At 39.4% G+C, this 15,235-nt stretch overlaps 1 protein-coding gene across 4 annotated transcripts in view; it reads left to right on the top strand.

The window, feature by feature from the left end:
- LOC116327741 (immunoglobulin superfamily member 1-like) overlaps positions 1-15,235 on the top strand; it is a 35,763-nt gene that overhangs the window by 16,844 nt on the left and 3,684 nt on the right. The window contains exons 9-18 of one of the 4 annotated variants that reach the window (XM_039609723.1): positions 4,461-4,742; positions 4,844-5,119; positions 7,087-7,389; positions 7,491-7,766; positions 7,915-8,214; positions 11,306-11,563; positions 12,402-12,650; positions 14,758-14,874; positions 15,034-15,049; positions 15,129-15,220. In XM_039609723.1, coding sequence (XP_039465657.1) covers positions 4,461-4,742; positions 4,844-5,119; positions 7,087-7,389; positions 7,491-7,766; positions 7,915-8,214; positions 11,306-11,563; positions 12,402-12,650; positions 14,758-14,874; positions 15,034-15,049; positions 15,129-15,220 — 2,169 coding nt within the window. Of the gene's footprint in view, positions 1-4,460; positions 4,743-4,843; positions 5,120-7,086; positions 7,390-7,490; positions 7,767-7,914; positions 8,215-11,305; positions 11,564-12,401; positions 12,651-14,745; positions 14,875-15,033; positions 15,050-15,128; positions 15,221-15,235 lie in introns of all 4 variants that reach the window. The other 3 variants (XM_039609722.1, XM_039609720.1, XM_039609724.1) reach the window with 3 other exon arrangements.

Genomic DNA, 15,235 nt, shown 5'->3' with positions numbered 1-15,235 from the left:
ACCAAAAGACAGAGGAGAACAGCACAGGGATAAACCTGCAGGCCTGACAACAGGAGGTGTATCACTCCGCTGGTTTCCTACACAGTGACAGTGTTTACACTGCAATGTGCCTTTGTGACATTCATTAGTGCCCTCACTGACACACAAAACAAAACAAAACAACGACTACACAACAGAACAACTACACAACACACTAAGTATACACTCCACACTAAACGCCACAAATCTCCCACATCTAAAAACTCTCTCTCTCTCACTCTCTCTCTCACTCGCTCGCTCTGTCTCGCTGCCGTTACCTTCACTCTCCCTCTTCCTAAACAACCAAATCCCTTTTTTTTAAATTGGTCGACATGGTACATTTTTCCACCTACAGGAAAGAGGTGTATGGAATAGTTGAATTCTGATGATACTATATTTCTTCCATAGAGGTGGCTTCTTTTCCTTTTTTTACTGTTTTCGCGCTGTCCTTACAAAACGCTTAAAACACACACACACACAAACGTGACGACAGTATTTAGAAAAAAGCATGGCTTATATATATTATCATAACTCTGGATTTACTGGCCTGTAATTAAAATTTAAAAACTTTGAAGTCCGAACTTTCAATGTGGGCTGAAATAGAGACTCAGCGTGGCTGCAGCTTGTTGCTATGTCAGCTTACATCAGTCATGTGATTTGGAGGTGCAGCGTGGACCACTGAGGGTTAATAACACTCACCTTCCTTCCATTTCCAGAGTGTAACATCCAACCACCTGTGTAAAAAGCGAAATTCCCATGGTGTTTTTCAAAATGTGCTCTGGCACAATCATAAGCACCGCTTGCTCCTGAAAACAAGAAAATAGCCGGTCCTGCTATGGGCCGAACCATTTGTTAATGGTGGAGGGGGGGAACACTATGCAATATATTCAGTTTTAGCATTTATATTCACTGTTGACTGTAACTACGCTCAAACTGTTAATGCTATCTTATTTTAATAAACAACACTGTCATATGCAAAACTGGGGTGGCACTTTGGGTGGCAAGTGCCACCCCATGCCACCCTTCTAGATCCGCCCCTGATGGTGGAGGCCTACCACAGTTCAGAAGTGTGAGTCAGTTTCCTGATCTGTGGAATACAGGGAGCGCAGAATTATTAGGCAAATGAGTATTTTGTCCACATCATCCTCTTCGTGCATGTTGTCTTACTCCAAGCTGTATAGGCTCGAAAGCCTACTACCAATTAAGCATATTAGGTGATGTGCATCTCTGTAATGAGAAGGGTGTGGTCTAATGACATCAACACCCTATATCAGGTGTGCATAATTATTAGGCAACTTCCTTTCCTTTGGCAAAATGGGTCAAAAGAAGGACTTGACAGGCTCAGAAAAGTGAAAAAATAGTGAGATATCTTGCAGAGGGATGCAGCAGTCTTAAAATTGCAAAGCTTCTGAAGCGTGATCATCGAACAATCAAGCGCTTCGTTCAAAATAGTCAACAGGGTCGCAAGAAGCGTGTGGAAAAACCAAGGCGCAAAATAACTGCCCATGAACTGAGAAAAGTCAAGCGTGCAGCTGCCAAGATGCCACTTGCCACCAGTTTGGCCATATTTCAGAGCTGCAACATCACTGGAGTGCCCAAAAGCACAAGGTGTGCAATACTCAGAGACATGGCCAAGGTAAGAAAGGCTGAAAGACGACCACCACTGAACAAGACACACAAGCTGAAACGTCAAGACTGGGCCAAGAAATATCTCAAGACTGATTTTTCTAAGGTTTTATGGACTGATGAAATGAGAGTGAGTCTTGATGGGCCAGATGGATGGGCCCGTGGCTGGATTGGTAAAGGGCAGAGAGCTCCAGTCCGACTCAGGCGCCAGCAAGGTGGAGGTGGAGTACTGGTTTGGGCTGGTATCATCAAAGATGAGCTTGTGGGGCCTTTTCGGGTTGAGGATGGAGTCAAGCTCAACTCCCAGTCCTACTGCCAGTTTCTGGAAGACACCTTCTTCAAGCAGTGGTACAGGAGGAAGTCTGCATCCTTCAAGAAAACATGATTTTCATGCAGGACAATGCTCCATCACACGCGTCCAAGTACTCCACAGCGTGGCTGGCAAGAAAGGGTATAAAGAAGAAAAACTAATGACATGGCCTCCTTGTTCACCTGATCTGAACCCCATTGAGAACCTGTGGTCCATCATCAAATGTGAGATTTACAAGGAGGGAAAACAGTACACCTCTCTGAACAGTGTCTGGGAGGCTGTGGTTGCTGCTGCACGCAATGTTGATGGTGAACAGATCAAAACACTGACAGAATCCATGGATGGCAGGCTTTTGAGTGTCCTTGCAAAGAAAGGTGGCTATATTGGTCGCTGATTTGTTTTTGTTTTGTTTTTGAATGTCAGAAATGTATATTTGTGAATGTGGAGATGTTATATTAGTTTCACTGGTAAAATAAATAATTGAAATGGGTATATATTTGTTTTTGTTAAGTTGCCTAATAATTATGCACAGTAATAGTCACCTGCACACACAGATATCCCCCTAAAATAGCTAAAACTAAAAACAAACTAAAAACTACTTCCAAAAACATTCAGCTTTGATATTAATGAGTTTTTTGGGTTCATTGAGAACATGGTGGTTGTTCAATAATAAAATTATTCCTCAAAAATACAACTTGCCTAATAATTCTGCACTCCCTGTATGAGTTGATCCATCAGGAACAGAAGATTTCAGTGGAAGTTCAGATCTCCTAGGCGTGGATCACCATCGAGGTTCAACAGTCTCAGGTTTCAGTGCCAAGAACTGCACTCAGCTAATAAACCTGGCCTGTTGTGCAACACAAACACTGAGGTCTTATTCCCAGTAGGGCTGCCACGATTAGTCCACTAGTCACGATTACTTCGACTATCAAAATCGTCGACGACTGATTTAATAGTCGATGCGTCGTTTGAAGCTTTGTAAGATCACAAAAGACGCAGGAATAAGTAGTAGGATTTAAGAGTGTAATAACGGACTGAAACAGAAGATGGCAGCACTGCATGTACAAGGATGCCAGCTGCCGTTAAACCCCGAAGAAGAAGAAGTAGCTCTGTTCCAGAATTCATAGCGCAGCCCAGCTAAGTTTCCAACAATGGCGGCAGCTAGTTAGTTTTAATATTACTCTTATTATTCTTTCTGGGTCACAAAATAAACGTTTAACATATTTTCAGGCGAGAATGTAACTGTGTAAACCTCAAATATCTGCTCAGTTTATCAAGACACCACATATTTTCAAAAGCGTTTTCGGAGACATCTGTTACCCACTAGCTCGATAGCTAGCCGGGGGCAAGGCTCACTAGAGCCCGTCAGAACACCGGACTCCCGGCAAATCGTTTTCAAACCCACCGCCGTTTTTCACTACTCAGGTTAAACATACATAAGTCACTTAGATAACTTTAGAATGTTATTGTTTGGCTTTTTTTTAGTATTTTATTTTTATCCTGAGTGAATCGGTTTGGCTGAGATTAAAGTTATAGTTTTTACACAGCTGAATAAACGTCAAGCAGACAACTGATTATCAGAAGTGTGAGATGCTCGAGAATATACTCCGGTGTCCTGTTATATTTTAGATAGCAAGGAGTTTATTAAACTTCACCGAAACAATCTGTAAATTTCATTAAAATTTAATAAACTATCTTCTTGTCTTTATTTTTAGTCAGCACATACCTTAAACACTTAAAACTGTAAGCTAATGATAGTTATATAAGAGCAGATGCATGCTGGTGCAATAAGCTGTACGTTTTACGTCTAATGGATGCATGATCTGATTAGTCGACTAATCGCAAAAATAATCGGCGACTAGTCGCCTATCAAAATAATCGTTTGTGGCAGCCCTAATTCCCAGCATTCCTAACAGCTTAGCTGGAAATCACATCCAAACTGCCTCCTGTAATGGCAGCGGTGATTTAGTAAAGAACACAAGGACATAGCATGCTAACTGATACAAAGGAAAGCCAACTGTGACTCACCAAATCCTCATTCAAACTGCATCAAACAGATTTTATCCAAAAGGACTGAAGTTGGACATCATCACTGTCAAAGACTGGAAATAAAAATCTGTTCACAACTTGCTCTGTTGTTGAACCTCTTCCCCTCACTCAGGTTTCTGCTGCTCGCTGTGGTTACACTGATTGGCTGTCACTGACATATTTAATAAAGCAACAATACACCAAAAACAAAACCACTGAAATTATAACTGCTCACACTCAGTTAGGAGCAATTAATTTTTGAAATGTCCATGTACTTACACATATACAGAAAAGTACATATTTTAAAAAGTCACTGTTCTCATCAAACACAAATATAGAATATTATGTGTGACACAGTTTGTTATATCTTGCAATGAAGTTTCATGATATTTGTTCATTTAAATATTTCCTTGTAGTTCTTTAAATTGTTCTGATTCAGTCATTAACCTTTATGTTCTTGTTCTAAACTGAACTACAGATAAACCAAAGACTGAACTGAGAGCTGATAGGACAGCTGTTCCAGTAGGGGGCAGTGTGACCCTGACCTGCTCTGTGACACCACCATCATCATCTTCTGGATGGAAATACTACTGGTACAGATATGACAGGTATTATAAACTTGTGACCTCACCCGATGCAGTGTTTCTATCAAATGGACAAATCAGTGTCTCAGAGGGAGGACGCTACTGGTGCAGAGGAGGAAGAACAGAACCAGTTTACTACACAGAGTACAGTGAGGCAGTTTGGATTGACACAACTGGTGAGTTTTAATGTAACTTACCACAAATCACTACATCTGATGGTAATTGAACCTTTTTTGTCATTCATGTGTTTTTATTGTACTTTCTTGAACATTAACAGTGTCAAACAGGCCTGTTGTGACTCTGTATCCAAACTGGTCTGAGATATACAGAGGAGAGACGATCACTGTCAGATGTGAGATCCATGGAGGAGACACTGAGTGGGATTATGAGTGGGAAACAAACAGCACCATAAAACCTCCAAATCAAAATGAATACAGGATTATATCTGCTTCATCATCCAACAGTGGAAACTATCGCTGTAAGGGCAGAATGAAAAGTTCACGGCATAAAACAACAGAGTGGAGTGATTCAGTCACACTGACAGTTTCTGACAGTAAGTTGGAGATGTTTCATCCAGATTATCTGTTTTATCAAAATAAGTGAAACCACTTGTTTTTCTTACAGATTTGTAGCTGTTTCTTTCGTGCTTTTGAATAAAATGTTTTGTTTTTATTCTCAGGTCATCTTCTTGTTGCACTGGAGTCATTTACAGATAGCTAAAACTGAATCTCGGTTCACACGAGCAGTTTCTAGCTAGCAGCCCTAAAATAACAGACCAAAGAGCAGAACTTTGTTTATGGGAAACATAAGATGCAGAAATATATATAAAAACTTTCCAGTGTACGTTCATTTATGATCCAAATCCCACAATAAAATAAATTTTAAAAAAGCAACAATATAAATAAATATCTCTCTCTGTCCAGTTCAGGTTAGTTTGAACTCCTATCTGTGTTAATTACAAGTTAACCTGTGTTAGCTCCTTCAGGGTTAACCAGATTTCTTTCAGCTGCTCTTCAAACTCTAATCAATATAAGTTGACTTAGTTCACTCACTAGACCTGCAGAGTGGCTGGTTAGGAATAATCAGTAACACAGTGAGTTACCAGTACAACACCAACACAATGAATGGAATTACAACACTGAAAGCACAAAATCAGCTGTCCACAGATTTACAGAGAAAACCTTTCACAGTCACAGTCTGGTGTGGAATCAGTTCTTGGATTAAGTCCTCTGTGTGTCGCAGTAACAGAGATTATGGTGGAGTCCTACCACAGTTCAGAAGTGTGAGTCAGTTTCCTGATCTCTGGAATATGAGTTGATCCAGCAGGAACAGAAGACTTTAGTGGAAGTTCAGATCTGCTAGGTTTGGATCACCATCCAGGTTCAAGTGTCTCAGATTTCAGTTCCGAGATCTGCACTCAGCTAATAAACCTGGCCTGTTTTGCAACACAAACACTGAAGTCTTATTCCCAGCATTCCTAACAGCTCAGCTGGAAATCACATCCAAACTGCTCCCTGTAATGGCAGCGGTGATGGTCACCATGCTTATTAGTGTGGCCTAAAGACATCTGTGCACATCAACATGAAATGTCAGCTTCCATAGCAAAAGAATATAAAACACACTTACTAGGTCTCATCTTAGCTATCAGAGGCTTTAACAGCGGATTTAGTAAAGAACAAGCACATAGCATGCTAACTGACACCAAAGAAAACCAACTGTGACTCACCAAATCCTCATTCAAACTCCATCAAACAGATTTTATCCACAAGGACTGAAGTTGGACATCATCAATGTCAACGAGTGGAAATAAAAATGCATCTGTTCACAACTTGCTCTGTTGTTGAATCTCTTCCTCTCACTAAGGTTTCTCCTGCTCGCTGTGGTTACACTGATTGGCTGTCACTGGTACATGTGATAAAGGAACACTACACCAAAAACAAAAGTACAAAAAACACCAATGAAATGATAACTGCTCACATTCATTTAGGAGCAATTCTCAAATGTTCAAAATACAATCAGATCCAGTTGCTGGTTTTAGCTCAGTGTGTTGAGCGGGCGACCACATGCCATACAGCTGAGAGCGGCCGCCCCGGATTTGAGCCTGACCCACATGCCTTCCCCCTTCTCTCGCTCTCCCCCGCTTTCCTGTCCTTTCTTAACTGTGTCTGTTAAATAAAAATATAAAAAGGCAATAATAACCGCACAATCAGATCATATTAACCTGGATTAAATTCTCATTATGATCAATAAACTCAGTCATACTTGAAATTAATTATTTGAACGGTGCATGTATGTAATTAACTGTAAATACACATAAAAAAAATCATAATGCAATTATAAAAAATAATCCCTGCGCTGATCAAAACAGAAATACAGAATATTATGTGTGACACAGTTTGTTTTATCTTCACCATTAAGGTTTTGTGATATTTGATTATTTACATATTTCCATCGAGTTCTTTAAATTGTTCTGATTCAGTCATTTTTACTTTTATGTTCTTGTTCTAAACTGAACTGCAGATAAACCAAAGGCTGAACTGAGAGCTGATAGGACAGCTGTTCCAGTAGGGGGCAGTGTGACCCTGACCTGCTCTGTGAACCCATCATCATCATCATCACCATCATCATCATCATCATCTGGATGGAAATACTACTGGTACAGATATGACAGGTATTATAAATTTCTGACCTCACCCGATGCAGTGTTTCTATCAAATGGACAAATCAGTGTCTCAGAGGGAGGATACTACGAGTGCATAGGAGGAAGAGGAGAACCAGTTTACTACACAGAGGACAGTGAGACAGTTTGGATTGACACAACTGGTGAGTTTAAATGTAACTTCCTACAAAGCACTACATCTGATGGTAATTGAACCTTTTTTGTCTTTCACGTGTTTTTATTGTACTTTCTTGAACATTAACAGTGTCAAACAGGCCTGTTGTGACTCTGTATCCAAACTGGTCTGAGATATACAGAGGAGAGACGATCACTGTCAGATGTGAGATCCATGGAGGAGACACTGAGTGGGATTATGAGTGGGAAACAAACAGCACCATAAAATCTCCAAATCAAAATGAATACAGGATTAGATCTGCTTCATCATCCAACAGTGGAAACTATCGCTGTAAGGGCAGAATGAAAAGTTCACAGCATAAAACAACAGAGTGGAGTGATTCAGTCACACTGACAGTTTCTGACAGTAAGTCATATTTGCTTTAAGCTGTTTGAACACTTTGTAAAATGTGTTTCTGTTCATATAGACTGAGATTATTATTCTTTGTATAAACTGAGCTCACTGTTCAGAGACTGTACTACATGTTCACTGAGAGAAAATCTTTGTTGAACAGATAAACCCCGTCCTGTCCTCACTGTGTCTCCATCATGGCTGAGTCCTGGAGCCTCAGTAACTCTGAACTGTCAGGTTGAACATCCGTCTGCAGGATGGAGCTTCTACTGGTATAAAGCTGTTCCTGATCTATCAGAGAAATCCTCCAGTTATGAGCTGCTACCTGATGGCAGTGGGACTGCACAGGACTCCTACATCATTCATGGACAGACACACACAGCAGGATATGTGTGCAGAGCTGGAAGAGGAGACCCAGAGTATCACACTGATCACAGTCAACCAAAGTTTGTCTGGTCTGCAGGTCAGTTTGTTTCTCTCTGTCCTTTCAATAAGCTCATGTTAGGTCATCATTTTTATTCACCAAGATTTAGACCATTAAAATCTCATCTCCATGACAACCATTGATGTCTGTGTACATTAAAACTCCCCAAAAGAAGAACTGAACTGAATATTTTCCTTTCTCTCTGTGATCAAACCAAACTGAATTTCCTTGTTCCTTTTTTTTGTTTCTCAGTTTTTATTTAATGTGATAACATGAAAAACAAAAGACATATATGAGATTTTAAATGTTTTCTCTTTGAATACTTTTACTTTGATATTTAAACTCATGTTACTGTTTGTACTGATTATTTTTACTTAGTGGACAGACAGGATTTACACAGTTAAGACTCTTTGTTTAGTGCTCAGGTAGGTGTTCAGATAAAAAAAGTCAAATATAGTTAATAAAGAAACAAAGATGTCAGCAGGCAGGTTAACAGCTCTGACAAATACAAGAAAAACACTGACTACAGATGGACGCTAGAAGAAGACGTCACAAATAACAGCTGCTGTTATTGTTCATTTCAAATATACTTCAAAGGTTTTTAGTTTTGGTCCTGCTGCTGCAAAATATCTCACTGTAGAAGGAATCTGTGAAACAGACAATATCACAGAATTATGACAGAAACATTACAGCAAATGACTGAAGTGTGTTCAGAGTGATCTGTATCAGGTGGATAATGCTGAGAGATTTAAAGCTTGTTATGTCACATGCAATGTTCCCTCTAATTTTTCATGTGTCTGAGCGAACACACAAACTCCCTGAGCGATCCCTTGGACCACTGTGAGCGACATCAGACGTGTGCACTGTGGTCGCGCCGGCATCTAATCCATCCTAGTTACATGGTTTATTAAAATAATCAAATTACAGCATTTACATTTATGTTAGACTACTTTTAATTAACTGCTTTAGCCCACTTACAATGAAAATGTAAAAAAAATCTAGTCATTGACCTGTGTAGTATGTTAACACTATTGAAAGTAAAAATAACTTGAACTCCAATTTTGAAAACACAACTTTCTTTCTTTCTTTTTAAAAAAAGCTCTGACTTGTATTATGAGTCTGTGGTCTGGGAGAGAGTCTCTTAACTCTCTGTCTGCAAAATACAGTATATAATGACCAATGTTGGGCAATTAATTATATAGTTCCTTCTTCAAAAAAGTAACTCAGTTTGGCAAACAACAAAGATTTTTGCAGCTATTTTTTTTTTAAATGCAGCCAAGGCGTTTTTAAATAAACATTTCAAACTATTTACAGAACAATCAGCTGTTCTGCATCAAATTTGATGCCACACAAATTATTTGTGCCACTCCAAAAAATAATTTCTGTCCACTATGAGATAAAGGAGAACAACAGCCTGATACCTGCAGGCCTGACAACAGGAGATGTATCACTCCTGTAACACCTGTAACATTCAGCAGTCGCCTCATTGTTCTCACACACACAACAAAACTATTGACTACACTACACACTAACTACACAAGATTTGCCCTAAACGTCGCAAATCTCTCACATCTCAAAGCACCGCCGTCACTCCTAAAACTTCCTCCCGTTTCTTAACAACTAGATGCCACGTTGCCATATCATTTTTTGATTGGTCGACATGGTACATATTTGGACGAATAGGAAAGGGAGAGGGGGGTGGATTTTGTTTTTGCTCACAGGCGGAGAGTGCTTTCGAGCCTTTTTTCTTATAAAACGCCGTTTTTACCGTTTATTCCCGCAGTAAATATAAACAACGACAGTATTCAGGAAGAAAACCAAACATTGCATTTTTTTTTTATCATAACTCTGGTTTTACGTGGCCTATCAACACAATTTAAAAACTTGTATAAAGTCCACACTTTTTCCGTCAATTGTTCCGTCTGTCCTGCTCACATCTCCAATGGTTGTACACATTGTCATTAACGTGGCTTCACTCCACATAAGCCACGCCGCTTTGCCAGCTAAAAGACCGTCGGTGTCCACACATAAGGACGCTGCCATAGCCTGTCAACGACGTTGATTAGCTGCATATACGAATGTAAATCACATTATTGGCTGGACTATGGGATAAGGTGGCATCGTTCTAATCCCATACGGGAGCAGCCAGTCACTTACTGACTAACACTGCAAAACAGAATTGTTGAAGTTTTAATTTTAATTTTAATTCAGGTTAGATTTTTTTGTGCGCAACGCAGATTTTCTGTGCGCAAAGACCGTGCCAGCAGTGCGCAATTGCGCACGTGCGCAGCGTAGAGGGAACATTGGTCACATGACGTGTACCAAGCTCTACATGAGCTGCCAGCAGATAAAGCATGTGGGTTAGATCATCTTAAACATGTCAGTATTCGGCTCCTTTGTTTTCCATTGATTTGACTGTCTGTGTGATTCAGGGCTTGTTGTCAGACTCAGTGTTGTCTGTTCTATTAGTGCTGATCAGGGTTAAAGCTGGTAAAGTCCTGATGATTATATGTCTTTAACCTCAGTCAGTATAATATGAAAAGTTTTAGAAAGAATTCTGCTGACAGATTAAACATGTTTATTAACTCCACTGATAACCAGCTTGGCTTTAAATCTAAACATGGCACTGATTTTGTGTTTATATTGAAGGAAACTGTAAACAAATATTGAGGAAATAACTCATCAGTTTATATGTTTCACTGGTGCCTCCAAAGCTTTTGGTGGTGTAAAAGTTAATTGTTAGTCTGAGTCAAAGAGGGGATCAAAAATCATGAGAGTCCTGGTTTACTGGTGTGCCAGTTTGAACTAAAATGGGGTGATAGCATTTCAGTCCTGTTTGGGGTGAACTGAGTTTTTGTAGGAAAATGGTCTGTATGTATTCTTTTATTCTTTTTTTGTTTAATATTTATTTAATCTGATTGTATTTTTTCTTTTTATTTTGGACCATTGAATCTATAATATAGATAATAAAGTTTTCATAATGAAATCATAGTTTGACCAAACAAACACTGCATCTTATTAAGATATTATCACTGATCTTCAGAAGCTTCAAACAAACAAATATTTTCACTGTGATATTTTGAATGCTAACATCTGTGAGCTTTGTCTCTTCACTGCATGTTGTTTCCAGATGTTCATTCAGCAGCGTCTCTCACAGTGAGTCCTGACAGAGTGCAACACTTCACCTCTGACTCTGTCTCACTGACCTGTGAGGGAAACTTCACTGAGTGGAGAGTGAGGAAGTTCTCTGAGGACGGCCGACTCTCTGACTGTAGGAGAATGACTGGATCCACATGTAACATCAACACATCAAAGTCAGATACTGGAGTGTACTGGTGTGAGTCTGGATCAGGAGAGTTCAGCAGTGCAGTCAACATCACTGTACAGAGTATGTTATTATACATTTACTTCTTGGATCTGAATGATTTAGACGTCACATGAACATTTGTCCCAGCTTTGCTGTATGTGAAGTAATTATGTGGTAAAACAAATAAAACTCAGACAATTTTAGACAAAAAAGCATCAAAATATTCTCTGTTGTTGGTCTCATTTCACTAGATTTTTTCATGTTTGTAAAAACTTGCAGACAGTAATTTTATATTTTCTCTGCCAGAATAAAACTCTAAAGAGCTCTTCATCTCTGTCATCTCATTAGATTAACTTTTTATTGTCTCCATTCAGAGAAATTTAAAGAAACGAGTCATGCAAAATAACACAAATATACAAACATTTACAATTTCACCTATCACCATTAAATGGTGTTAATAATTTGAATCCTGCAGGGAAGATGAAGGGAGCATCCCAACTATATTTCCAGTCCTCCTAATCAGATTTTGAATTTGGGATCTGAGTTTGACAGAAAGTTTGCCAAAACCATGTAATGATATCATTGGACAACAGATTCAACAATCTCCTTATAAAATAGTACCATGATGCATTTATTTACTCCATGGACCCTCAGCCTTCTAAAAACTGCAAATGGTGACTACATGAATGATCCACATAATGAACCCACTGTAACTGAACATCTAAACACTGAAATATTGTCACTAGTTCAATATTGTCTAAAATCATTAAAACCAGGCTGAGATCTCCGAAAGGAAAATCTCAGAAAATCTTTCTGAAGCCAGGTCTGCATGTAGATCATGAGACACGACTCACAGCTTTTTCTAAAAGGTTTGCACCAGCTGATGTGACTGAAACAATTGTGTGTGATTGTTTCACAGATGATGGTAATGGTCCTATCCTGGTGAGTCCTGTTCATCCTGTGACTGAGGGAGCTTCTGTTAGTCTGAGCTGCAGTTTGAGAACACAAAAAATACTTTCCAATGTGTTTTTCTATCACAATCACAAACTTATTAAAAATGATACCCGAGGGGAGCTGAAGATCTCTGCAGTGTCAAAGTCTGATGAAGGTTTCTACAAGTGTCAGTACTCAGGAAGAGAGTCAGCACAGAGCTGGATGTCAGTTAAAGGTGAGCAGGATCAAAACATTTGATTTTTGTAAATGAGTTTCAAGCTTGAGAAGAAACATTAGATTGTCTGTTTAAAGACTTGAAGTCACCTGGATTAATTTTCTAAGAATTTTTATAAAACTATTTTGTAATATCTCTATATTGTCAGGTTTAATATAATTTTGATTCAGGACTCAAGTGTGGGACTCAGGTGAAAACAGCAGAGGATGTAATCAGTGAAAGTTTCTTTATTCAAACAAAGGATAATTCATTTCACACAACAGATCGCGAACTTTGACTCGGTCAACAAGAACAAAACATAAATGAACCTAAACTTAAGGAGTGAGTCCTACAAAAACATCTTAACTGAGGTGAGAGAGACAGGCCAGAGGAGCGGACATAACAGCGTGAGGGCGGCAGATCTGTGGGAGAGGAGAGAGCAGTTAGGGCAGGAAATCTGAGAGGGAATGTGACAAGACAGAGAGTGTTCATAAAGTGGCTGCAACAATGACTTACTTGGAGTCCAGACTAGCTGGCAGTAAAGGATGAAGGCAGAGGTCTGTGGAAACTAGGGATGGGTATTGATAAGATTTTAACGATTCCGATTCCATTTTCGATTCTGTTTATCGATTCTTATTTTTTAAAAAAGAGAACACTAAGGTCGATTAGCTTAGAAATTTGTTTTATATCTTCTCTTTGAACAAGATAGAAATTTAGGAGCAACATGGCCTTACAAACTCAACAGTGAGATCTTAAGAGATCCACAGCCTACGGCTCTTCAATGGGGTGTCACAGGGTCCCCAGGAAAAAAAAATTGTAAATGTAAAATAATAAAATAAATATTCTTCTGTAGCATTAACAAAGTATAACATAAATTATTCTGTAGCAATTACACAAGAATATCCAGTAATGTCCCTGCCTACAATTAAACACATTCACTTACTGAAAATCGGGGCATCTGCTGTGGCAAATGGGTGCAAGCCTTTGACCAGAAACTTAGTCACTGCTCGGTGACATTCGTCTATCCTGGCCTGAAAGGAGATGCTAACGGTAGACTGCAGTGAGAACGGCCAGCCAGACTCTGTCTGTCTCTCTCATCATGGTCACCTAAATGCACAGTAATGGCAGGTTTTGTAATAAGGCAGATCGCGCTAACATAATATGCACTGTTAGCTGATTATTTACCTGCCGCATTAACGGGAGAGGACGTGCAAACGTTACCGCTGCTGCTGGGTTGAGATTCACGAGTCCGGAGCGGAATTAAAAACACGACATTCATTTAAGGTTATCGCGTGTTTTGTGAGCAAATGCTTTTGCATATTCGTAGTGTTTCCTCCCTTAAATGAAATATCTACTTTGCAAGTATTGCAAGTTGCCCCGTTGTCATCCGTTCTCGTAAAGTATAACCAAACTTTTGAGCGTTTGAGCCGCTTAGGCGCCCTGCCAGGTAAATGACGCTCCGCAACGTGGTGACGTCATTCGGGGCGACTGGAATCGATAAGGGAATCGTTGGCAAAAATGGCAAACAATTCCAAGGAATTGAAACAGTGGGAACCGGTTCTCAACAAGAACCGGGTTTCGATACCCATCCCTAGTGGAAACTGCTGAAGGGTGGGCAGGCAGGCAAGTGAGGAAGAGGCTCTGAGGGGGGCAGCAGTGGTGGTGAATAGGGGGGTAATGATCCAAGGTGGCAGGCGTCTGACTGGAGGTGAATGATGGCATGAAATCAAATTTCAAAGCAGGAAGGCACTGAAACAAGGGGAAAATAGAAATAAAAAATCCTTATAACATAAAAAAAACTATGATTCTTACAAAGGTGCTGTGTATTGTCAACATATAGAAAATACTGTATAAAGATTTAAAATGTCATGTTACGTTTGACCTCTGACCTCACTTTTACATTTCACATCTGCCTTTGTTGTCATGTTGAAACAAATCTGCCTTTGGACTTATTTTTACTGCACTACAAACTTCTCACAGTACAAATAAAAAACCACAGAAAATACAATACTGTTCCTTTAAAAGCAAATACTGTCAACAGAGTGAGCTGCCTTAGCAGAGATTTGTGCTCTCAGAATGCTTCTTTTATACTTTATTAATAATTAATTATTATTAGTCATTTCAGCAGCTGTGTCAGGAGCTGACAGCTCTTCATCTCCTGTGTGGTTGATGGTTGGACTGGTTTGTGGAGTCTCTCTCATTATTATTCTCCTGCTCTTGTTGTATCGCTGCAGACAGTCCAAGTGTAAGAGCCTCTTCTTTTCATGCTGTATTAGAGAGTTTATTTACTACATACACTTTAATTATTCACACATATACATGTATTCTGATCTCATGACACTAAATATCAGTGGAACAATTTATACATGACAAACATGTGTAATAACATTTGTCTCTTTCACAGATTCCTGCTTCACCAGGTTGGTAAAATACTTTTTATTATTATTTTAAACAAACATCAGTTACTTGTGAGTTTATTGTGTTTATTTCCTGTTTTAGGTCGATCCAGTCTGAGAGTCACAGTCCGGGCTCCTCCACAAATCATGGAGTCAACCAGAATGAAACTCATGTGTACGACTCTCCTCATCCTGGTCAGTATTTAATCC

This window comes from Oreochromis aureus, linkage group 3 (assembly GCF_013358895.1).
Source record: "Oreochromis aureus strain Israel breed Guangdong linkage group 3, ZZ_aureus, whole genome shotgun sequence".
Lineage (NCBI taxonomy): Eukaryota > Metazoa > Chordata > Actinopteri > Cichliformes > Cichlidae > Oreochromis > Oreochromis aureus.
This window is presented reverse-complemented; position numbering and strand designations above follow the sequence as displayed.